Raw genomic sequence first — 26,442 nt, 5'->3', positions numbered from 1 at the left:
TTCACTCAATGGCGTGCTTTTGCTACAGCAGGTCTATGTGTCTGTGTGTGTGTGTGCTCATTCCTGTACAAAGCTCTCTGATGGAGTTGCAAGTGTTTGTATATATGGGGTCCTTCATTTCTTTTTCTCTTTTTTTCTGTAATTGCAAAATTAAAAATAAAAAAGAACGAAAAAAGATAAAAGTTTTTAGAAAATTAAATATGTATGTACAATGCAAGTTTTTGTGCACATATGTAAATAAATATCTTTGTGTATAAATAAAATGTATTTAAAAAAATTACGCCTAGCAAACTATTCTAGTGCTACTGACTGGATAAACTAGAAAATAATTTACCTTCAATTAAGCAAAAACCACAACCATTGCGGAAAAGAAAAAATAAATACAAAAAAAAATTAAGATCTACAAACAAAAAGCGAAATTTAAACAACATATATGTACACACTATGTGGGTACATATATAAATATTTATATAGGGTGATCCATCTAGACCTTCAAATCTTGGCCGCAGAGAGAACATAACCGAAAATAACGAGCGCTACCACACCTTGATAACTGCCTTTTTGTTGACTGAAATTGAACCTTTGAATGAAGTAAATAGTAAATATCAGAGATTATTTTTTCGGGCGATAGAAAAAAGATTCCGACATCCAGATCTGTTTTAAGTGTTTTATTTAAAATAGAAAAAGTCTAGATGGATCACCCTATATATTGCAGTTAATCAGTAATTTATCTGAAAGCTAAGACGATTAAATATATGGGTTTATCTGGTTACGAATGTCATCTGAATTAATTTTACACATTTTGTGTGTAAAAAAATTTTAACTATTTTCATTTTTTACAAAAAATCGCACAGCCATGTCTTTTTTCGGTTGAAAATTAAAAAATGCACTGAAAAGGTTGTTTGCAAAATAATTTTAACTGTAGTTAAAATTGCAAAACTGAAAATTATAGAAAAAAATAGAAAAAATTAATAATTTTTTTTTTAGTTTTCAAAAAAGATTTTTGTGATTAAAAAAACTCATTTTTTTTAAGTTTTCAGAAAAAATTTTTTTGATAAAAAAAAATACTTTCTATTTAATACCAAAATGGGAACGATGCCGTTATTTTTCGGCATTACTGTTAAAATAAATCAATAAATAGATAAATAAAGAAAAAAATAAGGAACATTTTTTGACAAAGAAATTTATTTATTTTAATTTAATACAAAAAAAATTTTAATATATAATTAAATACAAAAAAAGTTTATTATTTTCGCCATTCTTCTTCTTCTTATTTGGCGCTGTAACCGCCTAAGCGATTTTGGCCGAGTCCAAAACAGCACGCCAGTCATTTCTCTTCTGTGCTAACTGACGCCAATTGAAAATGCCAAGTGAAGCCAAGTCCTTCTCCACCTGGTCTTTCCAACGCAGAGGAGGCCTCCCTCTTCCTCTGTTACCAGCATCGCGGCCCGCGTTGAATATTTTCAGAGCAGGAGCGTTTCTGTCCATCCGATCGACATGGCCAAGCCAGCGGAGCCGCTGAATTTTAATTCGCCGCACTATGTCTATATCGTTGTAAAGCTCCTACAGCTCATCATTAAATCGTCTGCGATATTCGCCATCACCAACGCGTAAAGGTCCGTAAATCTTTCGCAGAATCTTTCTCTCGAAAACTCCAAGAGCCGCCTCATCAGATGCTTTCATTGTCCATGCTTCCGCGCCATACACCAGCACAGGCATGATGAGTGACTTATAGAGTGTGATCTTTGTACGACGAGAGAGGACTTTACTTCTCAATTGCCTACTCAGCCCAAAGTAGCACTTGTTGGCAAGAGTGATTCTCCGTTGGATTTCAAGGCTGACATTATTATTGGTGTTAATGCTGGTTCCCAAATAAACGAAGTCGTCTACTTTTTCAAACTTGTAACTGTCAACAGTGACGTGGGTGCCAAGACGCGTATGCTCTGACTGTTTGTGTGCTGACAGGAGATACTTCGTTTTGTCCTCGTTCACCACCAGACCCATTCGCTTTGCTTCTCTATCCAATCCCGAGAAGGCAGAACAGACGTAGCCCTTGTTTTTACCGATGATATCGATGTTGTCGGCATACGCCAGCAATTGTACGCTCTTATAAAGTATTGTGCCTGAGCGGTTCAGTTCTGCGGCTCTTATTATCTTCTCCAACATAAGATTAAAGAAATCACACGAAAGGGAGTCCCCTTGTCTGAAACCTCGTTTGGTATCAAACGGCTCGGAGAGGTCCTTCCCTATTCTGACGGAGCTGGTGGTATTGCTCAACGTCATTTTACACAGCCGTATTAGTTTCGCGGGGATACCAAATTCAGACATCGCGGCATAGAGGCAACTTCTTTTCGTGCTGTCGAAAGCGGCTTTGAAATCGACAAATAGATGGTGTGTGTCGATCCTATTCTCGCGGGTCTTTTCCAAGATTTGGCGTATTGTGAATACCTGATCTATGGTGGATTTTCCAGGCCTAAAGCCACACTGATAAGGTCCAATCAGCTCGTTGACGGTGGGCTTCAGTCTTTCGCACAATACGCTCGATAAGACCTTGTAACCTATGCTTAGAAGGCTAATTCCGCGGTAGTTGGCGCGTATGGCGGGGTCGCCTTTCTTGTGGATTGGGCAGAGCACACTTAAATTCCAGTCGTCGGGCATGCGTTCATCTGACCATATTCTGCATACGAGCTGATGCATGCACCTCATCAGCTCCTCGCCGCCGTACTTGAATAGCTCGGCTGGCAGGCCGTCAGCTCCAGCAGCTTTGTTGTTTTTCAGCCGCGTAATCGCTATTCGTACCTCGTCATAGTCAGGCGGTGGGACAGCTACTCCATCATCATCGACTGGGGACTCGGGTTCGTCTTCCTCACTACTTTCAGCGCTGCTACCATTCAGTAGGTTATAAAAGTGTTCCCTCCACAATTTAAGTATATTCTGGACATCGGTCACTAGGTCGCCATTGTTGTTCTTACAGGAGTTCGCCCCGGTCTTGAAACCTTCCGTAAGTCGCCTAACCCTCTGGTAGAATTTTCGGGCGTTCTTCCTGTCGGCCAGCATCTCAAGCTCTTCGCACTCACGTATTTCGGCCTCTCTCTTCTTATTGCGGCAAATACGTCTCGCTTCCTTCTTCAGTTCCCTATAACGATCCCACATGGCTCGCGTTGCGCCTGATCGCAGCGTGGCCCTGTAGGCGGCATCTTTTTTCTCTGCGGCTTCTTGACATTCCTCATCGTACCAGTTGTTCTTTCGGGCTCGCTGAAATCCAACTACTTCTTCGGCGGCGGTACTTAATGATCGGGAAATGTGGTTCCACTGCTCGCGTACGTCGGATTGTTGAAGAGTGCTCTCAGAGAGCAGGTGTGTGAGTCGAGTGGCGAATAAATTGGCCGTCTGTTGTGATTGCAGCTTTTCGACGTTAAGCTTTCCTTGCATTGTTGGGCGCACATTTTTTGCTGCACAGAGGCGGGTGCGTATCTTGGCTACAACAAGATAGTGGTCCGAGTCGATGTTTGGCCCTCGGAGTGTACGTACGTCCAAAACGCTTGAAGCATGCCTTCCGTCTATCACAACATGATCGATTTGGTTTCTCGTTTTTCGATCTGGAGACAGCCATGTAGCTTGGTGGATGTTCTTATGCTGGAACCTAGTACTACATATTACCATATTTCGGGCCCCGGCGAAGTCGATCAGCCTCAGTCCGTTATCGGACGTTTCGTCGTGGAGGCTGAATTTTCCGACAGTGGCGCCAAAGATCCCTTCCTTGCCCACCTTGGCATTAAAATCGCCAAGCACGATTTTGACATCGTGTCGGGGGCAGCGCTCATATGTACGTTCCAAGCGCTCATAGAAGAGATCCTTGGACGCCTCATCCTTCTCTTCCGTCGGGGCATGGGCGCAGATGAGCGAGATGTTGAAGAATCTAGCTTTGATGCGGATTGTGGCTAGACGTTCGTCCACCGGGGTGAACGCCAGTACTCGGCGACGGAGTCTTTCTCCTACCACGAATCCAACACCGAATTTGCGCTCCTTTACGTGGCAACTGTAGTAGACGTCGCAAGGCTTCACGCTTACTTTACCTTGCCCCGTCCATCGCATTTCTTGGATGGCGGTGATGTCAGCCTTTGTCTTCCCGAGGACATCAACCAGCCGGGCAGAGGCACCTTCCCCATTAAGGGTCCGGATATTCCAGGTGCATACCCTTAAATCATAGTCCTTTATACGTTTGCCGTGGTCGTCATCAGAAAAAGGGGGTCTCATCCGAGGCTGTTTGCTTCTTTTCATTGGGCGGGGTTTTAACGTGGCGGGACCCAAACCCAGCGCACGCGAAGTTTTACGCCTTCTCACTTTAGCTCGCTCCCAAACGGGTGTTTGGTTGCTACCCAGAGGATACGTGGATATAAATATCCGGACGTTGTGAGCTGCGATTTGAACCGTACGCACAAGAATCGCTTCTGGCCACTCCCAGGTGAATGGCAGTCAAAAGTTTTCCACTTCTGCGCACGGAGCCATTACTGTTGAAAAAATAAAAAAGTATACAAAAAACAAATTCTAGGACAATTTGTAACTACAGAAATTTCACGATGCTTCATGACTGCTGACATTAAAAAAAAAAATGCCAGAAAAAATTATTTTTGTAAAAAAATTTAATTGTAGTTAAAATCATAAAACTGATAATTATATTGCAATAATTAAAAAAAAAAAGTTCAAGAAATTTTCGGAAAAATACTGTTGAAAAAAATAAAAAAACTTTGTAACTGTACCTAAAATCGTATACCAGAAAATTATATTGAACAAATTTTTTAGAAAAAATAAAAGGACATTTTCCAAAAAATTTTCGGAAAACATTTTTGTGACCAAAAAAATTTGATTTCTTTTAATTTAGTACAAAAAATTTCCCGATATATGTGTAGCTGCCGTTTTTTTCGCCATCTTTGTTAATTAAAAAAAAAAACAGTAAATAAAAACAAGTTTTGTCAAACAAATTTTATTGGAGTTAAAATCGTAAAACTGAAAATTTTACTGAAAATATTTCTTAAAAAAAAAATATGCTAGGGAAATTTTTCAAGAAATTTTCAACAAATATTTTCTCTAACATAATTTTTTTTAGTAAATTTATAAAAACACAGGGTGGATTTTCGATTAACTAATGAAACAAATTAATTAATTAATTTTTAATTCCATTTTATTGTTCCCTCTTACACTTCAGACATGAATATGAAATGTGAAACGGAAAAAATATTGCTACATTCAATGCTGTTAAAAATTTTATCATGAGCAGCTTCTTCTTGGTATGCATACATATAGTGAGGTGCAATCCCTCCACCTGCATCCACGTTCACGCCCCCTATGCAACGTGAGCAACAAATCAGAAGTGTGGAGCCTTTGGTTACGACAGAAAGAGAGAGAGATTTGGTGGCGCCACTCTGACGTATTCAATTATGCGGCGACTGTTCATCACCAGATGGCGTTGCAAGCTGGTATTTGTCGCCAAGTTACCGCCGTCTGGCAATATGTGTCCTTAAAAATTTAAACCCATAGAATTTGTTTGTGCTCACGATTTGACACCAAAAACAAATATCTCTTCCGCAGTGTGGTGGAAAAAAAGAACGTCTATGCGTAAATAGAGTTGACCTCCCCAAACTACGGCACATTTACAGCTCACTACATGGAGTGAAATTAAGGAATTTATGGCTACAATTCAGTACGATAAATTCTTTAAATTTTAAGTCAAATACTAACTGTGTTATTTAAATCACTTTGAAAATAATAGCTGAATAACGTAAAATGTGCTCCCTCAGTCACGTAGTAAAATAACAAGGTACAACAAAATTTTAAGGACTTTGATCTCGAAAACAGGACTGATCTCATCTTATAGATTTTTTTAAGCTGATTTAAAATCAGTTTACTCAATTTTTATAGCACGTCTAGTTTTTTAAGAAAAAAACTATTGAAGTGGCATTTATTCAATCAAAAATTTCTTTTACTTTTCAACGATTTTTTCACTTATCGACATGATGTAGAATTCATCAGACGAATTTTACTTACATTAATACGGGTTTTTTTTTTAATTTTTTTTTTCAGTTCAACAGTTTTTTTCTTAAAAACTATACGTGACAGAAAATTTTTATAAATGGGATTGCAATCATCATCACACAATTTGTGTTTAACGGGCGGACAAATTTTAAAGCATACTTGAGAAAACGGCTCTAAATTTGAGTGAACCCTAAAAAAAAATACACAAATGGAAATGTATTAAAAACAAAATAAAAAAATACAAATAATAAAACAAGAAACATAAAACAACTAAAAGGATGAACTGAAAAAAATAATAATTTTAAAGAAATTTAAAAATTACTATCAAAATAAAAATAATTTAAAAGAAATTAATCTAAAAAGAAAATAAAATTAACATAAAAAAAAAATTTTGATTTGCGGATGCGGAGTGTCGAAAGAAAAATGGTTCATATTTTAAGTATGTACATATCGATGGTCCTGTGCAACACAACGACACAATTCAAAATTCAAAAAATAAAAACTGTTACTACTGTTAAGTGGCTCTTGTCTCTAATCCTTGTCTAATCCATTTCCATCCCTTACCAAAGTACCTAAGCAGTAAGGATTGCTAAAGTAAGTACAAAAGATAAGATTCGACAAGGAACAGTTTTTATTTTTTGAATTTTGAATTGTGTCGTTGTGTTGCACAGGACCATCGATACATTGAAAAATTTTTATAAGGGTTGCCATCTAACAAATTATATTGAAATACACATAGCTTAAGAAGGCAAAATATTACATTGTGGGTACTCAGCAAACCGTTTTGATTAACAGTTCTTAATACAAATTAATTTTAATAGGGTTGCCACCTAAAAAAATGCTACGCTAAAATTTTCAGTATCGAATGTTTGGCGTTTTTTTTTTTGTTTGTGCTTTCTATCGATTTTTTTTCTTTTCTTAAAACAAGAACTAAAACTTATTTCTATGATATACATAACTCTTATTGGCAAAAACTAAAACATACTATACAACGTTATAGTCGTTTAACGTAATTAAATTATATATGCAATTAAACCACTACAAAAATTAAAGCAAATATGTATTTCTGAGTGACAAAACGAGTACTGACTGCAACCGAAAACAATTTACGGGAAGCTAATAAAACAACAAAGAAAGCATTTAAAACTAACTTGCGATACACATTTCTGTTTTTTTTTTTACCTGCACTATGCTTATACACATTTAAACTTCGAGCGCTTCAAGGTTGCGAAATACAGAAAATACCGATTTTCATATATAAAAATTTTGGCACATTTTGCACATGGAACAGCGGCTGGTTGAGATGTTGGATTGGTGTGGAGTTGTTGGAAGATCAATGAAGCCGGTAAAGTTGAGGGATGTGCATTAGTGGGAGTGTTGGTTGGTTGGTGGGTAAGTGTTATACGCATTATGCTTGAATTAGCCGAGCGAATTCGTGTATGATTCATGGTATGAACTGTAGGTTAATTAAGGACATTTTAATTATTTATTTTTTTAATTTTTATTTAGCTCTCCTTCTTTGCTTCACAACCACTGTTTAGCAAAACAGCATTGACCACCAGGCGCAACCACATAACCATCTGCAAGGCATTTATATTGGGAGGAGACAAAAAAAAAAAAACAAATAGGGAAAAAGAGAAAGAAAAAAGAAGACAATTTGCAGGTGATAACCAATTTGGTGTGTACTCGTACTGGTTAAATATTCAATTTGGTTTTAATTGCAATGTAATTGATGCCAACAACCGCACAAATACATATGCACATATATTACAGGTACATACATAAATATTGTATATATGTATGTAGATACATGTATGTATATATATAAGCAACGAAATTGCAAAATCAAACATATAAGGAACAAAATGTAAGTAAAAAAAAAAAAACTGAACTTTCTTGCAAAGTTTCGAAATAAGAACTTTACATTGCCAGCTTTAAGCATTAAAGCGCAAAAACATATGCACCTAACAACAAAATACTAAACAAATGAATTGAAGCGCAATTGATTAGTGACGATTTTTTTTCATGAAAAACATAAAAACTATTTTTAGTAAAACGAGATTTGTAATGAATTTGAATAATACAGTTTGAACTAACACTAACAAACAAAAATACGCTATACTTATTTGCACATTACACAATTATTGGTAGTTTATGAAAAAAATAAAATTATTTGAGCGTGGTCATCAGCACTCAGCATTGAAGAAAAATAAAATGATCCAGAACTAAAAAAAAAAAAATAAATATGAAAAATTTATATTGTTATCGGTACTGATTTTATTTAATGGCTTACATCCTCAACAAAAAAATAATAATTTTGTATTGAAAAATTTAGTTCAAAAAAGAAGCTTGGTTAATTTGCTTTGTGGTAGTGTACATAAGTAATTTTTGATTGCTTTACTTCGAAGAATAGGTTAATGAACCTTCTGAGAATCGATTTTTAGTTGCAATTCGGAACATGAATCTACCTAACCAAAAAGGTAATGAAAACATGATATTTTGTCTCCACGAAATTAATAATGAATTTAATTAATTTTCTCAAATACCATCCCATGACAGGTTTTCTATTATCTAAAAGGTAAAGAAAATTTTACACGATTTTAGTAAAAAGAAAAGGAACAAAGTAGTTAATTTCGTGGTAGCTTGGTATTCATCGCGGGAATGATTAGCTTTGGAGTAAGTCATGCACAAGCGATATCAGCACCATTTTTAATTCCTAATTTTTACAACTAATCCGGCTAGTTTATTTGTCTTTGGATCATGTGCTGCCGGCGAGTAATTCATATGCTCAGAAAATGTGGAAATGTGTAGCTCTCAACTATTGGGCTATGAAAAGATGGAACTGGTATGCCCCCCCTTTCATTTACGTTTTAAAATTCTATTCTATTTTTGAACAAAGCTCACCAGTAGAATTGAGGGATAACATTGTTGAGATCATATTGTTCGTATTTCCAGCAAAAAATAAGTGTAGCGAGAGTGACAAAGAATAAAGAAATTAAAGAGATGAACGCGGAAAAATTTGCAACGTAAAACGTATGAATACAAAAAAAAAAACGATAAATTACAATAAACGATAATTTATTAAAAAAAAACAATAATAATAATAAAAAATTGTTCAATTAAAAAAAAACAAATAAAAATTAAACGGTGAACTATTTCATGTGTGTTTTTGTGCTACATTGGCAAACTAATTTCGCCACTAAATTTACTTAAATTGTATTATTATTTATTTATTTTTTTCTTATGCATACATGTCATTTTGAAAGTAAACCTGTTTGGTTACATGGTAAATTTTAATGCAACAGACAAAATTTGTGTCATTTTTTTGTGTGTCTAAATAAATAATGACGTTATCCTTTTTTAATCAAGAGATACTGGGACATATTGATTGATAGTCGAAACAAACAAAATAAATTCTAAAGTTAGTTGCCGTTTTCTGACAGATATTTCCTTGAAAATTATGTTTAAAAGCTGCAACTAACTTCGCTGTAGAGTTTTGTGATCTAAAAAGGTCCATGACCCCTGTGTTGTTTTTGAACGTTGAACGCTATTTTTTAATTTTGTTTTTGTTTTCTTACCTTCATGAATTCACGCTTGTTAATATGTATTATGAACTTATTTTACTACTACTATAATATGAGTATGTATACATACAAATCAAAAGTGCGTAAAATGTATGAATTATATATTTTTAAATAGTTTTTTTTTCTGAAATTACACGATTATTTATGTATATCGTTATTGCATGCTTTCTCAATTTTATTGTTGAACCTTATTTTTTTTTTTTTCGCATATTTTGCTATATGTATGTTGGTGAGTGTGACGGCGTACCTACCGCTAACCTGCTAAAACAAGTAAATTTGAAACATTCTATATACTACTTTTTTACTGCACTATGTACTACAAAACTGTTTATTTTTTGTCTTCATCTAAGTTTAATTGTAATTTTTGTCTTGTGCTTCTCTCTGCGTGTTGAATTGAACAATTTTTGTCTTATTATTGTTTGTTTTTTTTTCTTTTGTAACTTAAATCTAATCAATTTGCATGTGATGCACTTTTTTTAAGGTTAGTTATTTAATTTGCTTTAATTTTTATATGCTTAACTTTATTTTTATTGACTTTAACTTTCTTTATTTTAACGTTTTTATAATTTTCTCTTTCTAAATTTTTTGCAAATGCTTTTCACTCAAGAGCTTTCACAGTTTTTGTGGTTCAAAAATAAGTTTTGAATTTTTTAAAGTTGAAATTAATTTGTGGGATTTTTATTATTTAGATACTACTTAAAATATTTGGTCGATACTAAAAAAATTTCCCAACGGTTTGATCGAAGAATGTTAATGTATTTTAGCTTTCGAAATATATGTATATATTTTTAATTACTTTGCTTAGTTAACCGACGTTGACTTAAGTCTTAAAAAATTCATTCAAATATGTTATGTCATATAGAGGGTTAAAAAACATAGAAAAAATAATATTTACAATATGTTTACGCACATAAATGTATTTAAAAAAGCGTTTTAATTATGTACAGAGGCACAAAGCCGTTAAAATAGGAAAACAAAATCAAAATTAAAAATAATTTTTAGATATTTATGAAGCAGAAAAAGGCTCGGAAAAAGCTTTTAATAACTAAAAGAAGATAATTAAAACCAAAATTTCCTACATAAATTTTTACGGTTAAATTGTAGTTACGGTAACAGAAAATAATCATTATACCGAATTTCCACTGGACATTCAAATGACAAGAAATTTATGTCAACGGACTATTATTATAGTCAAAAGAAAGTCGGCACTAAAGTTAGTGGCAGCATTTGTCAAACAAGCTGCAACTAAGTTTAGAGTCGACTTTATTACTTTACTATGAAAATGCACATTCACTTTATGACACAGGTATTTGTGAAATCTATATTATTTTGTGTCATTTAATGTCGAGTGGAAATATGTTTGTAAAAACAGAGTCCCGCTATGTTTGATTCAAAGTAGAAAATAGATCCGAAAAGTGACGCTGGAAACAAGCTGTTTGATGAAATTTTATACTCGAAATTTACTTGAGCGTATTAAGGCTAAGAGGGCCTTGAAGTTAGGATTATTAGACATCAAGTTCCATGTAGCGGTGGAACATCGAAGATGTAACTGTCAGACAACAGAGTTCGCTAATTGTTGTCGGCAAAAGTTATCTTCACTGTCAACAATTACTATAAATCCTAGACGTTTCCGAAATGGAAATCTGTACAGGATTTGGCGGGAAGATTTGGAGGTAGGCTTACCATCTTGCAGACTGCTGAAGTGTTTCTTAGGTTTAGGTCATGGCAATTCCGATGGCGACAATATTGGTAAGCATTATAGAGCCCGCATAAAAAAAGAAACACACCCTTGCTTCGATGTGCACACTTAAGTTACAATAAAAGCCTACCGCTATGACTAACTCGAAAAGCATTCAGAAATATGAATACACTTACAAGCTCTTCGGGTACCAAGGTGGCGCTGTCCCTTTTTACCTTGGCCAGATTAACAAAAAAGATGACGCTTGTCCAGGTTCTTTAAACCGTACTTACATATTTTAACGGGAATACAAACAGTGTATTGGCTTATGGATGATAGCTACTTTAGTTCAGAAAGGTACAATCGATTTAGCAAACTCTTATTTAAATGAAAGGGGTTAAGAAATTAATTTTCGAGTCAGTTAGACGCATTTACTACACTCGAGTTTCGATTAAATAATTAATGGTACAACAAGTAGTAGTAGTAAAGTTGTAAAAATAAACAAAGCGAAAAAGGCATGTAGGCGCTTCACGTAAGTAGCCAAAACAGGTGATAACAACAACAGTAAGTAAAGCAAATATGATACAAATAATAAAGCCAATCAATGCACAGCTCCAAAGCTTATAACTAAAGAAAAAAACAAACAAATAAACCAATATAAAAAAGATAAAAAGAGCGGGGCTAGACTTTGTAATACAATTAAACCACACAAGCTGAGAAAACTCCCATTACCCGTCAGCCAATATCTTGTTGCTGATAATTATACCTGTTTGAAGTTTGTTGTTGTTGTGGCTGTGCCTGTTGCTGCTGTTGTTGTACTGTTGGCGACTGTGCAGTCGGTTGTTGTAATTGCAATTGTTGTGGATACGCTGGTGGCGGCTGCTGTTGCCGCGCACCAATCACAGCTCCGCCTACCACACCTCCACCACTCGTGGAAAATTTATCCAATTCTTCGTTGCTTGTTAATTGTTGTTGTTGTTGTTGCGCAGCCTCCAATTGCTGTTGGTCGGCAAGTAGCTTAGCAGCTAAAATTGACACATAAGCACGATAGCGGCGTATCTGTTAAACGGAAAGATTTTTATGTGGTGTGGTGTGTACAGGAGAAATACGTTCGCATGCAAATAACTCACCTCATATTGCAAGTAGTTTTCTTTTTCTTTATAATTCTGTAGTGGCAGTCCTTTGTTTGGTATGGGCCCTTTCTTGTGATCTGCAAGTGCAGCCTCTAATTGAGACAATTGTTGTTCGTGCGATTCTAATTGCTCTTTCTGCTTGCGAAATAAAGTTAAACAAAATGTTTATAACTTGGTTTTTGCTAACAAAAAAAAAAAAAAAAAAAATTATGCATGTCTACCCACCATCAAGTACTTTGTATGCGTGCTGGGCAACAGCGGACGTTGAAAACGTTTTTGACTACCCACACCACCCTCCAGTGGGGGCGCTGAATAGGCGGCACAAACGAAATTGATCGTCTCCACCCACGATTGCAGCTCTTTGGAATCACTAGTCTGGAATAGATACTCAGCTTGATCGGCGGTTTGCAATCGGAAAACGTGTTGTTTTTTAGTGTAGTCGGTGGCCTTGGTGGCTAAAGCGTGATGAATGCGTATTGCATTGTGCAGATTATCGGACATCTGAAAGATTGTGGAATTTATTTAAATATGAAAAAAAAAAAATGATTCGTTCTTATAAGGTTAAATGAGCGACACCACCCACCTGACTTTTACGAAAGCCATGCTCGTCTTTGTGCAGGAAAAGCACTAAATCACGCAGTGTACAGTAGAACATCTTCCAGGAACGCTTACCGAAGGGTGCTAAAAGCGTAAAAAAATATTCAAATAATATGGTACGAAATAATGTAAGGAAGATAACAAATGTGCCGTTTTTTATGAACTATCTTGACTAAGCATCCTAGTAATGGACTACATAAAAAATAAACAAAATATGCAGTCTCTGTTTAGGTATATTTTGATACTTTTATAAATTAATTTAATTATCCTTTAATCGATATTATTACAGATATATTGTTGTTGTTGTTGTAGCAGCATACAAATTTCCCATAGGGTTTTTGGGGAGTGTTGCTGGAGTGACAGTCCTTGGCCAGATATAAATCTGGGTCGTTCCGGTTACGTATACCCGACTGTCGTGGGAACGACATTGGTATATTTTACTTATATACCTCTATCGATACATCTATTATTACACTTCATAAATATTATCATATACATACATGTCGTCGTTTAAAGTGTAAAACCGCGTAACTAACATGTATGCCAAAAATGAGATTTGCTCATCGGAAGCTTGTGGCATTAATCCATTGTTATCCATTCATACTAAAATATCGATATAAATAAATAGCCTGAAATTTGCTTTGTTTCATAAAAGAGAGAACCGTTTTAGAATAAGATTGCAGTTTTTATTATTTCCTGTAAAATTTACTCCTCATATACGCGGTTTTGCATTATGTTTATTCGCAGTTTTGCACATTAAACGATGATATATATTTTTTGGCATATTCATCGATGTATAGTTTTGTTTTATGGTTTAAAGTGAAGAATATGAGAGCTAATGATTAACTTTATTTTCTGGAAATTGCAAGCGATAATCCATAAATTCGATTTTTAGCACCCCTATCAATTCACATAATAATCCGTGTTGTTATCGAAATGATTATGGACATATTTTACGATAGACTCATTGCAATCGCTTTCGCTCATCGTCGATATCGATATATTCGACGATGTTATCTAATTATGCATTAAAAAAAATATATACATATAATAAATAAATAATCTCAAACATTTACTTACTTTTTTTGTAATTGGAATCAAAACAGCACTTGCGCATCACATAACCTTTTTTGTATTCAATCGCCGATGACGACTCTGGTATGTCTAAGAATGGATTTTGTCCGATTAGGCTGTTGCTTGTGCTATTGCCCACATTATTGTCGGCGCGTTGCTTTTGCAATTCAGCAGAATCATCGTCGCTGGAAAATGTAAAATGTAGAAATTTTAAATGAAAATATGTATGTATGTAGCTCTAATGATAATATTTTAATAATAAAGATAATTATTTTCTTACAGCGCCCATTCCAGCGGTTGACTCTTAATAGCCTGATAAAGATACTTCAAAACGTCCTTGGGAAAATTTTCGCCATCATTGAGTTCCGCCAGGTTTTCAATGAATTCAGCGCAGGTCATTTTACGTCCGATATTTTGGCCATGCAAATCGGTATTCAATAGCATAATAGCGCAAGTTAAAGTATGTACAGCATCTGTTGGAAATATAATAGAATATAAAGGATATATTTATATTTAGAAATGAAAACAGGCATTAGTGATAATGGAGAAAAATTTAAAAAACAACAAATTTGGAAATGCAACCACATTCTGTTTGGGGCCTAGCTAAATTTTCTCAACTAATACCTTTTTGGCAGCAAGAAAGCAAGCCCTGGTGATGGTGTTCATAATCTGAACTCTATTAACTGTTGACCATTGCCACGATGCTAAACAGCGGATTGCCGGTTACCTTTGCGCAAGGAAGTCATCCATTCGGAGACAAAAAATTAAGCGCGAGGGGGAAATAAAACAATGTAGCTGTACCATAAGGCGAAAACAAAAGCCGAGAGGTAAGCTTATCAACAAGTACTCTGAAATATTTTCTGTATGGCAAGCTAAAAAATTTAGAAGTAGAAACCAGGTCCTTGAAAGTCAAATAATTAAAGTTAAAGGCACGAGTTGACTGAGTGCTTATTAATTGAAGACGTTGGTGAAGTGGTTTACCAATCCAGCGGGATAATTTCTCTACAGCATCAGCATGCATATTCCGTCGGGTTCAAAGGCTTTGGAGACTTTCGACTTTTCGATAGCCATTCGAACTTGACCGTTGGCGTAAGTAGAAGTTCCACTAGTTTCTGCCAGTTTCTGTAGCTTTGTGATCACTCGTCGCTCCTTGAGCGGACTTCTTGATCTTCTCATAAGTTATAGAGGTATTATTTTAGACTAGAAAGTCTCGAAACTTTTATAGACTGCCAAAATGTCAATGATTTTCAAGATTTCTAGTTAACTTAATGAAATTATTTTCCAGGTTAGAAATGCAAGTTCTGGTCTCTAACCCGTTTGAAAAAAAATAAAAATAAAACAGTATTTTTCTATGTCATAGTACTCACCTTGCGAATTAAATGTACCCGGATTGCAGTCCAAAAAGCGTTTCGAAAAATGTACCAACACGCGTTCCCGCTCCTGCGTCTCACCCGATAACGAGAATTGTTGCAAAAACTCGCGCAAAGATTGATCAAGCGTTTTCTTTTCAAAACTGAAATACTTTAGGTATTCGTCGGCGACGGCGCGACTAAAGTCGTTGCTAAAACAAACATAAAACGCAAAAGTTCAAGTTGAAAATCCTACCGCCCCTAAAACTATGAGCTTTTATTTAATCAAGCACATTTACACAACTCACTTTTTACTGAGGTGCCGCGACACGTCGCTCTTCTTGAAACCATCCAGGGAGTACAGTCTTTTGGCCAGCCGTATTGCCGACGGCATATCTACGGCCTTTGGTGAGTAATGATAGGAATGTAACGACTCCACATCGCTGCCATCATCTGAAACGGGTGGCGATGAATCTCGCCCCGTACCGGCGCCGCCGAAACCATCGCCACTGCCCGCCACCGTCAATACGGTGTTCAATGGCTCATCCGTCAACGTAGCCAATTCATCCTCGGAGTCTTTCAGTTCGGAATAGGCTGAGCGTGTTGAGGCACTATTGCTGGTATCGATGCCACGCACCTGTATCACTAGTTTATGCTGTTCGGAATTCTGTTGTTGGCCACCAGCACTCTTCTGTTGGTGTTGCTGCTGCTGCTGCAATTGTTGTTGGTGTAGCGCTTGTGCTTGCTGTTGTAGCTGATGATGTTGTTGCTGCTTTTGCCTTGCTGCCGCCGTATCCGACACGAGTATGGTTGAATCCGAATCACTGGGATCGCTAAGTACCATGCCGCCTGCAAGATCGCGAGAACTCAATAAATTATCATCGTCCTGATAGTCGGGACTAGAAATATTCGAGATGGCTTCGGAGACGCTCTGGTCGCAACCGGCACCACCTGCAAGACTATTATTACCACCACCACCACCACTACCATTACCACTACCAGTAGGACATTGTAACAAACCCATTTGCAAAGCCGTTGTGGCCGTGGTTGCGCTGGTGCCGCCACTTGTACCGCCATTAGCTGCATTTGCTGTCAGTTGAAGTTGTTGTTGCTGCTGTTGTTGTTGTTGCTGCTGCTGATGATGCCCACCATTGTTGTTGCTACTCAACGCATAAGCGCCACCTATGCCAAGCGCACCCTTCGAACCGGACGATGACATCACCGAACTGGACACAGATGTAGGTGAGGCAGGGCTGCCGGCTGAATGTTGTGGCGATGAACTTATCGAACTCGAATGCGAGTGCGAATGCGAATGTGAATGCGAATGCGAATGGGAGTGTGAATGTGACTGCGAATTCGGCGATGAATTGTTGTGGCCGCCACCGCCACCACCGCCACCGCCGCCATAGTGTGCGCTGGAATACTGCTGTTGTTGCTGTTGTAGTTGTTGCTGCAGCTGTTGCTGTTGCTGCAATTGTTGTATTTGGTGTGGCGCCAGCGGTGCGTTGTAAGTCCAAACGATGCGATCACGATTGGAGCCCTGCAGCGGTGAGAGTTGCGCGCGAACGAAAGAGAGTGAAAGAGAGAGCGAGAAATAAAAATATGAATTAGCAAACTAAGCGATAAAATAGCTGAGAGTAGAACGTAGTCTGGCTGTTGCTACCTATTCAAGTCTAAATGCTAAATTGTTTACTATTTTTTAGCTAACAATAATCGATTGTTTTGCCTTCTGCTATTATTATTTATGTACAAACAGAAATTGAAAAGTAAATACTAAGTTGAGTGAAGTTTTTTTCTAACACTTTAATAAAAATGTGTTTTTATTTTCGATTGATGATTCAAAAAAATATCGAAGGCTGAAATTTTTATCAAATAAAACTTTATATATGTATGTATGCATCTAGCGCTGCGTAATATAACAACTGTTATTGTTGTAAGCTTTTTTTTTATAAAAAACAAAAATAATTGTATTTATAGGACAGAGGTACAGTCATGTGGAAAATAATAGGGGCACGACACTTTGACCAGTTTTGGTTATATTTTTTATTGTTGGCTAATGCCTTTGATATTTTTTTTTATGGTCAACAAATTTTATTTGGTTGGAAGAAAATAATAAAATTGGCAATAAAAATTATCAAAACTCAACGCGAATTCTTAACCACTTGAAACTTGCACTTTATTAAACTAGAACCTAATGGGCTATAAAACTGCATGCTTGGAATTTTTCTAAAAATTCCTAATAAAAAGTTCGTTGTAAAATTTTTCAAAATTTTTCTACACAGTTTGAAATTTAGACTTAGATGTGGTTTTTGTTAGACATTGAGATGCATTTTTACAAAAATATAATAAACATTAAACGAACAGAAGGAAAATTGTCAAAACTGGTCAAAATTTCGTGTCCCTATTATTTTTCACATAACTGTATGTACATATCGATAATAATAATCAGAGATTGGCGCTTCCACATATGTATGTTTTGGTTTGGCCGAGCTTCTGATGTTGTCATAAAAAGGGGAGGGACCTATAGTTTTAAGCCCACTCCGAACGAAGATTGTATTTTTATGAGAAGCTGTTTTTCACAGCAGAAATACACTCGGAGGTTTGCCCATTGCCTGCCGAGGGGCGCCCGCTATTAGAAAAAACAAATTTTTGTTTTTTATTTTTTGATGTTGGGTTGAACCGGTATTAAACCCAGGCCATGCGGAACGGTAGCGCGCGCTGCCAATCAGTACCCCACATTGACCGCCATTGCAAAAGACCATCGAGATGTACAATATATGTATGTATGAACTAAAAATTTACGTCGGAATTTTAATTATGCACTTCCGTTGCATTGCAGGTGTCACACATTTCCGTGACGATTTTTTAGTTCGCTACCCTCTCGTCTGCGCCAATAAGCGTCACTCTTGTCTAGATTCCCGGCGATAGGAACATTGAAGGAAATAAGAATGCCGATTACTTGACGAAGGCAGGAACCTAGTTGGAGGAAACCGAGGCTGTTGCACAGCAGTGCCCCCTCGGAGTCGTTCAAAGATAAATTGGTTTGCATTTTCTGGGATTGGCAAGGAACAGGTCATCAGATACACAAACTTGCAAAATAGCCAGGGAACTCTGGCCTCACTATAACAGAACGAAGACACTAGGCCTAGTTAACAGACCAAGGGCAGAAGTATTAAGAATTGTAGCCCATAGACAAACAGACAGCAGAGAGAATGCGGCTCCCATATAATAGAACTTGTCGCGGCTATAAACTAGAAGGTAGCGAAGAAAATAACCAGGATTTTCCTTGTGAATGCACAGCTCTAGCGGATGTTAGGCATAAAGCATTCGGAAGACAAATACAAACAAAACTATCAGATATATCAGGATCTACTATAGGGGATATCGGCAAGTCCATCATCTCGGTCTTAAATAAAACCACCAGAGCCTAGGTGTTGCATTTTTCGGGGACACCTACATTCGCCAATAATTTATGGGGAGCTTTAATTTACTGTCATTAGGGTGCTACATTAGGGTGATAAGAATTGAAATCTTGTGGGCTGGTACTAGAATGGGGTAATGGGGATCGAGACAAAAACATTGATACATCATACGTTAAGAACCGACAAATGCGGAAGTTATAATAAAATATGTAAAAAAGGCGACCCAAAAAAATGTTTTGTACGGCAAACTTTTTTCCTGTACGTCAGTCAGTGTCCAATGTTAGTATAATAGATATACTAATATTTATTTTGATGAATTATTTTTTTTCATTAATTATCTATGATTATTTAGTTTATTCTATAACCTAAACAATATATATAAATCAAAGTTTCACACTGTATATAAAGTTCAAAGATATTCAAAAAAATTTCATAAAAATGTAAAACATTAATTCAGAAAAGCATATTTTTATTTGGACGAAAATGAGCAACACACTCCACAAAAAAAAAAAAAAAATCAACGGTAAGTTTTAGCGACTTGAAATTTACTTACTAGAATTGAACGGACTACGATAATGCAAACTCAAAAATTTTCTCGAAATTCTGAATAAGAATTTTGAAATTTTTTGGTGATTTTTTTTTCTTAAATGTGAACTTTATATCTACTCAAAATCAAAAAATTATCCGAACACTGAAAGCAGTTGGAAATTTTTTTATGCGAATACGTTGGAAAACTTGAGCCGATCTAATATCTTTAGGGTCAGATTCGGATTTTAGTCAAAATAACATTGTTTAAATTTGGTTTGGCCTGTGTAATTAATGAAAAAATTGCTGATGAAAACAATTGTGAATATATCAGAAGAAGGTGTATACTAACAATTGACACTGACTGTCTCCTCATTTCGAGTATGCAATATTGGCTGATTTGGTTAAATTTGAAAAAGAGTAATGAAGAATGTACTAAAATAGAAATAGGTATCACTTCATATTTCAACTGTTTAAATGTAATGGCGCAAGCTCTATGAATACGATTATCGAACTAAATACAACCGAAAATATTTAACATATCTAATAAACACAACTACTGCTAAACTACATAGTAAATGCTTGTAAAACAATGTATATATACTTATGAATCTATGTAGATCTAAGCGCATGCGCTAATCAATAAGTACAGGTACATTTATATAAATATAGCAACAACAAATAATTTAAAATGTTTCTGAACGATTTGATAAAGCAAATTATAGCAACTACACTGTTTAACAGTAAAAATATGTATGAAATATATATTTTTTTTGTAGTTTTTCTTTACGCTACAATCTCGGTTTATTTATGTACATATGTACGAGTACGTATGTATGTATTATGCTCAACCTTTTTAAAAGCATATTCAGCTGTTGTTGTTGTTATTGTTGAGTTGGTTGTGGTTATTATTGTTGCAGTTTTTATTATTGTCATAGTACATGCAGTTGTTGTTGTTGTTTTTGTTATTGTAGAAGTAGTAACAATAGTTGGTGTAGTTGAAGAGAATGCTGCATTACTAACAGCGGTATCAGTATTGCTTGTTGTTGTTGTATTGGTATTAGTAGTGGCAATATCATTTATAGTTAGTGTATTAGTAATGTTGTAGTTATTATTGTTATTGTTGCAACCACTTTCTTCCGCTGCTGCTGTTGCTGCTGCTGCTGCTGCTACTGTCACTCCCACTCCCACTGCTGCAGTTGGTGTTGTTGCTTCTACACCCGTCTCTGCGTCCATTAACACAATTCGCGGTATGCTAATGCGTACTTTACGCCGCCGCCTATTGAAGATATCGCGTTGACTGAGGAGTGTCGCCTCCGGCGATGATGGCAGCAGAGTTGGCGAAGATGTAGGCGAGGAAGAGGAGGTAGCCGCTGCTGCTGCTGCTGCAGCAGCCGTGGCAGCATTCAAGAGCGCCGTTTTTAATGCCGCCGATGAAGACGAAGATGATGATGATGCTGATGATGCGATTGCAGAAGCGGATGGCGATGACGTTGATGAAATAGAAGATGAGGCGAAAAGTGGTGAAAAAGTGGAGCCACGCTTTATTGTTGTTTTTTGACTTCATTGTTGCTTTATTCTTTGGTTGGTTAGTCGGAGTAGTAGTAGTTGAAGATGGCTAAAAGACACATACACATACATACACAGGAAGACAAAGACAGAACAAAAAAAAAACAAAAAACAAAACGAAAAAACACACACACAAAATGAAAATCGAAGAAAAATTAAAAGCTCATTAAAAAGAGTTGGAGTAACCAATGCGAAACAAAACAGAACAGGTTCGAGTGTACGAATTGTAAGTTGGTATGTTTGGTGTGTTCGGTATGTACGAATATGTTTTTGGCATTTTTAAGCATTTCGAACATAAAACAGAGGTAAGTAATTGTGTTTAGAAGAGAGTGGAAAAAAGTGGAAAAGATATAAACAAAAATATATAACAACGTTAGAGAGAGGCATAGACAATGTGTAGGAATATTAGTAGTTTTAATAAAAGTAGTAGTAAGTAGAGCAAGAGTTTTAATGGTTAAACAGCAACAGGAGGATAAAAAATCGTAAAGTTTACTACTAATATAAAAAATGATAATTACGTACATCGTAGTTGCATATGGAATGTTATCAGGAGACTTAAAAATTTTTGTTCAATAAATTTTAATTTTTGACTAAAAACTTTTTAGGGTGAAATATTTTGCATCACTTCTTGGTTTTTGGTTAAAACTTTACCTATACAAAAAATGTGTTTGGAAAAACCTTTTAGTAAAAATTTTCAAAATTCTCTTTTTCATCTTAATGAAATTGTTTTATTAGAAATGCTATTAAAGTTTTCTACGAAAAAATTCACATTCACATAAAACGCTTTTATTAAAAAACGTACATGTATCAATATTTTATTCGATTTCTTTATTACTAAAAACATTAAAGGAAGTGTTATTTTTTTGTTGGTTAATTTTTCCGACAAAGTGGGAAGATGAATCTCCATCATCAGTTTTTTTTTTCGTAAAATAGACTGAAGATGGGCACAGCAGCGAAACCTGTTTGTATCCAAAGCAAACTTGACAAGAAAGCACGGAAATTGGTTCTGAAATAGTATGTACTTTTTTATTACTTTTTTTTTTTAAAATTCTTCAACCACGGTGAAATAAATTGCTTATTGAAAAATTTACCTTAAATAAAATAAATCTTTAAATTCTATTAAAGTTTACATAAAAAACACTAGTTTTTAAATAAGTTTTGAAATCTTTTAATCTTTGATATATGTATGTTTATTAAGTTTTAAATTGTTTTATCATAACCGAAATCATTTTTAATATTTTTTTTTTTAATACGTAGTATAAAATTTTCCAAAATTTTGTAATCTTTATTTTTGAATGATTTTATGATTTTTTCTATTTTTGTTAAACACTTTTATTTGAATACATATGGAAATTTAAATTTTCTTATAATCGCCCTGTAATGCAAAAGAAACTTTGCCTACGTGAGTCCTTCCTGATCATGCCTGTGATTTAGAAAAGGGGTAGGACTACCCCCTTGCTGAAATCAGGCAAAAAGGCGGATCTTGAAGAATCATATGTATACGCGCTATTCGCTGCAAGCTGGAGTTCTTTCAGTGCCTTACAGTGACGACTTCATCGACGGGCCAAAACAAACGAAATACTAGGCTAGACGATTACTGGCTATCACTCTGACCTTGCTAGACTCTTCACTATTAAAGCTTACCACAAATTGGTATAAGGGCAAGGATTAAACATAAAAAAAAACAGCGGTATCACACAGAGCCTGACGCCTAAACTTTTCGACGACAGGTTAAACCTAATCTAAGTATACGTACTCTACTGCGAAGGAATTTAGTAATGATTACATATCAAATTTCAATAAAGCGTTTGAAAGCTCGGTTTAAAAAAAAAAAACAAAATACAGCATAATTTAAGATCTCCTGATAAACATTCCATAAACGTTTTTTAAAATATGATCAGTTTTCTTTTGTCTTAAGTTATTAGATCTAAACAACGTTAAGCTATTCAAAACAAATTCAAACTCGAAAATATAAAAACGATTTGTATCTAAAACCAAACAAAGCAAAGTGTATTTTGCAACAAATTGAAATGACTTAGAATGAAATTAGACAATTAGAATTAGATAATAAATTTCGAATCAATGTTAATGCAAATAAAATTGTACTAATCGTAAAATTTAACAACGCTACTACACAGTTAAAAATAAAATAATTTTAGGTTTCTTTTCATACAAATTCGTTACAGCTGCTCAAATGCGTCAACAAACTACCAACAAAAACAACAAATAGTATAATTTCACAAGCAATAAATCCTTCATAATTTAAGCAATACAAACAATCATAAGCAGAGTACAATAAAATTACTATCGAATCAATTTTTTGTTTGTTTTTTTTTTTTGGTAGACAACCATTAGAGGAACACAATTTTGTTGTGTATTAAAAAGAAAACGAACCGTAACTCAGATCTAATACACCACTTCACATTAATTAATACGACAATATGTTTTATACAAAACTTAGAATCTAAATTTGATTTTGGTACAAAATATAATTTTTTTGAATTTCGTAAAAATGCTGTATAGTTTGTCAAATAATTATTCTAAAAATAGGAAGCTTATTTTAGCATTTTTCTATAATTTTAAAATTTTCTTTTATACATATCGTCGGCGATACTGCAAAACTATTAGTACCCTTGACACTTTTGATGGTCTCTTACTTGCACCGGAATGCATCTGCAAATCGTTACACCCTAATAAACGAATGACAAAGCTGTCTACCTTTGCCTGATGAAGATGAACGATTGCCAGAAGCAATCATATACAGCGTTTTACAGTAGCACCGACTATATGTAAATAATTGGGAAAATATTAAATTTTCGAAATCTCAATTTTGAAATTGTTTTCACATTCCCAATTTTACACAATCGATCCTTTTCAATTTCAATTTTAATTAGAACCCTCGCAAATCCTTTTTTTACCCTCCCCCATTCAACAGCTCTATCAATACAATTAACCCGCTCTTAATCCAATCCCCTTTTTTGCCCACGACTTACCTGCGAGTCTTCAGAGTCTTGTCTCGTATCGAGCAGTGTATTCAGCGAACTATTCACATCCTCATCAATATCGATCGGTATCACAGCGGCCATACCTTCACGCTGCACCTGCTGCAAGTGATCTTCCGACTTGCTGGTACGAAAGCCAGCCGAATCGCATGTACGCACAACACCATTGTGTCGCCGCACCACGCCATCATGACCGGCGCCGCCGCCGCCGCCGCCACCGCCCACTGCACCCAGGCTCGATGGTTCCGGACTGGTGGGCACTGAGTTCGCCGTGTCCTTATCAATCAACGGGGTGGACAAAGAAATCGGCGAGGTGGGCACTGAGAATGAAGTCTCGTCGGGTGAGGTGTTTAAGCCGGCCATGCCGTCGCTTTTCACCGTCGCCGATGAGGAAGTCGAGCCCCCTGAGCCGCGTTGCTGTTGCCGATGCTGCTGATTGCGGTGTTGATGTGGATGCTGTTGCTGTTGCTGATGATGATGATGGTGGTGGTGGTGTTGGTTATAACCGCCGGTGTAGTGTTGCCGCGCACAATCGACCGAATCGTAGGCGGCGCCGCCACCGCTAGCGCGTACCACACTTTGTGCGTGTTTGTAGTGCGCAGCAGCAGCTTTTTGCTTTAACGCACGCAAACGTTGCTTTGCCGATGCCGATGTGAGCGAATTCGAAGAGTAGTCTTCGTCTTCGTGCTCAGCCCCACAACCGTCTTCGTCTTCAGCATCAAAGTCCTCACCTTCGCCTTCGTCGCCATCGTCATCCTCGTCGTCACCATAATGCGTCACTAGGCACTGACGATCGCTGGCATCATCATCGCCACACACATCGCCACCGCCTATGCCGCCGCTATTGTACGTTTCGATGTTTGTGATGTCGTAGTGCGTTTGATCCTCCTCGTTCTCCTCGATGTCAGCGCCTTCGTCGTGCTCGTAGCTGCTACGCTGTTGCTGGTGACTGTACTGATGACGTCGCGCTGAATGTGCTTGATGTTGGTGATATCGATGTCTGCGATTATTGTCGGTGCCGCCGCCACCGCCGCCTCCTCCTAACTCCTCGTCGTCACGCTCTAACTCTTCACACAACAACAGTGTGTCGTCTTTGCGCGCATCATCGGCCGTCGCACCAACAGCGCCCGCACCTCCGCCACCACTATTACTGTTATTGTAGCTGTTGTTTATGCTATCCAATTGTTGTTGTAGTAGATGGTGATGCGGTTGTTGGTGACGTCGTTTGCCACGATCTTTCTGATGGTGGGCTGCCGACTCCGAACTGCCCGTATGGGTAGGTGAATCCACCGATGAGGATGATGTGGGCGATGATTCACCGGAGGCGCGAGGCGCCAGGGCACCGTTAGCGCGCGCAGCCACGACCGCACGTTGTGGTGAGTCACGCAAGCTATCGATCTATGGATAGGGTAAGAAAAACAAATAATTAAATCTTTTTGAAGACGAGATATCGCACGCAGCATAGACGTACCTTTTTTGCGTGTCCTGGCAGTAGGTTACTACTTTGCGAAGTTCTCGATAGATTCAGTATCAGTTCGCCAGTCATCATGTACGCCTCGAAACGTGGCGCCTTCGCTGGCTGTGGCGGCGCAGAGTTTGGCTCAGCGTCGCGTTCCTTCTGGTGCGCCGCTGCTTGTTGTTGCGTGAAACGTGTGCTATTGCCGCTATAACTGTTCGAATGTTGCAAATGCGCACTTCCACTTCCACCCGTTGGAGGCACAGACGATTGCGTCGCGTTGCCGCTTGGCGGCGCGTTGCCGTTGGTAGCTGCCACAGCACCCGCGGGACCGGCCTTCGTTGGAATTTGCGATGGTCGCGGTCGTTTATGCTGTGGCGAATGCTGCACGGTTGGCTTTTGTGGTGCTTTCAAAGCGGTTGGAATGCGCGAAGGACGACTTGTGGGCGATGTGCAAGTGGCACCACCTGCGTTTCCACCACCAGCCGCTACCGAAGCGTTTGTATCACCAAACTGTAGCTGGGCTGACGAGGCGGAAGAGCTGCGACTATGATTACCCTGCTGTTGCTGGCTGGCCGTCGCAGGCGTTGGCAGCGAACCTTGACGGTGTGGCAAGTGCGTGGGCGATTTGGCGTAACGTATCGCAGGCGAAGACGATGAATTGGAGTTGCTGTTGTGTGGCGGTTCGTAAGAGTCCTGCAGCGACAACGAGCGATGGTGTGAAGTGGGCGATCGACAACTGGCTGCTTTGTAGTCGTAAATGTGCGGTGATGGTTCGATGTCTTCGTAATGGGGATTTTTCGTATTGGCCACCTGTTCTTTGAGTCGCGCCTTCAATTTGGGATCTACGGTTGGTATGATAAGCAGGATAGCGTTAAGAGTATTAGTGATTTAAAGGGCAGAAGGGATTCGGAAGCAACTACTTACCACGACGCAGCTCTAACGTAACCGAGTCATCGGATAGACGTAAGCATTTTAAAACTGGGAGAGACGACGTGTCGAATATTAATAAAAAAGGAG

General features: G+C 37.1%; 1 protein-coding gene across 3 annotated transcripts; it reads right to left on the bottom strand.

The window, feature by feature from the left end:
* LOC118750819 (PH and SEC7 domain-containing protein-like) lies at window positions 1–26,442 on the bottom strand. Of its 3 annotated transcripts, XR_004994433.1 has the most exons (14): window positions 26,350–26,442; window positions 25,438–26,267; window positions 23,958–25,364; window positions 16,469–16,988; window positions 15,757–16,297; window positions 15,467–15,660; window positions 14,380–14,572; window positions 14,106–14,284; window positions 13,012–13,109; window positions 12,654–12,929; window positions 12,426–12,563; window positions 12,062–12,354; window positions 7,216–7,613; window positions 1–136 (listed from the first exon to the last, which is right to left on the bottom strand). XR_004994433.1 is itself a non-coding variant. In XM_036485550.1 (12 exons), exons 2-12 carry the CDS (start codon window positions 25,513–25,515, stop codon window positions 115–117), a joined length of 4,110 nt encoding a protein of 1,369 aa, XP_036341443.1. In that variant the 5' UTR covers window positions 25,516–26,267; window positions 26,350–26,442; the 3' UTR covers window positions 1–114. The 3 variants fall into 3 exon arrangements, 1 of the variants encoding a protein (XP_036341443.1); XR_004994432.1 differs by having other exon boundaries at window positions 15,757–16,988; XM_036485550.1 differs by lacking the exon at window positions 7,216–7,613 and having other exon boundaries at window positions 15,757–16,988.

This window comes from Rhagoletis pomonella, unplaced genomic scaffold, assembly GCF_013731165.1.
Source record: "Rhagoletis pomonella isolate Grant_MI unplaced genomic scaffold, Rhpom_1.0 Rhpom_scaffold_00414, whole genome shotgun sequence".
NCBI lineage: Eukaryota > Metazoa > Arthropoda > Insecta > Diptera > Tephritidae > Rhagoletis > Rhagoletis pomonella.
Note: the sequence above shows the minus strand (reverse complement) of the source record. Positions and strands in the feature narration are given on the sequence as shown.

Coding starts and splice junctions, on each gene's coding strand:
- LOC118750819 (XM_036485550.1), bottom strand. CDS start 25,515: ATGATGACTGGCGAACTGATACTGAATCTATCGAGAACTTCGCAAAGT. Junction 14,573..15,466: donor GGGTACATTTAATTCGCAAG/GTGAGTACTATG, acceptor TATTTCCAACAG/ATGCTGTACATACTTTAACT. Junction 13,110..14,105: donor TGATTCCAATTACAAAAAAA/GTAAGTAAATGT, acceptor TTACGCTTTTAG/CACCCTTCGGTAAGCGTTCC.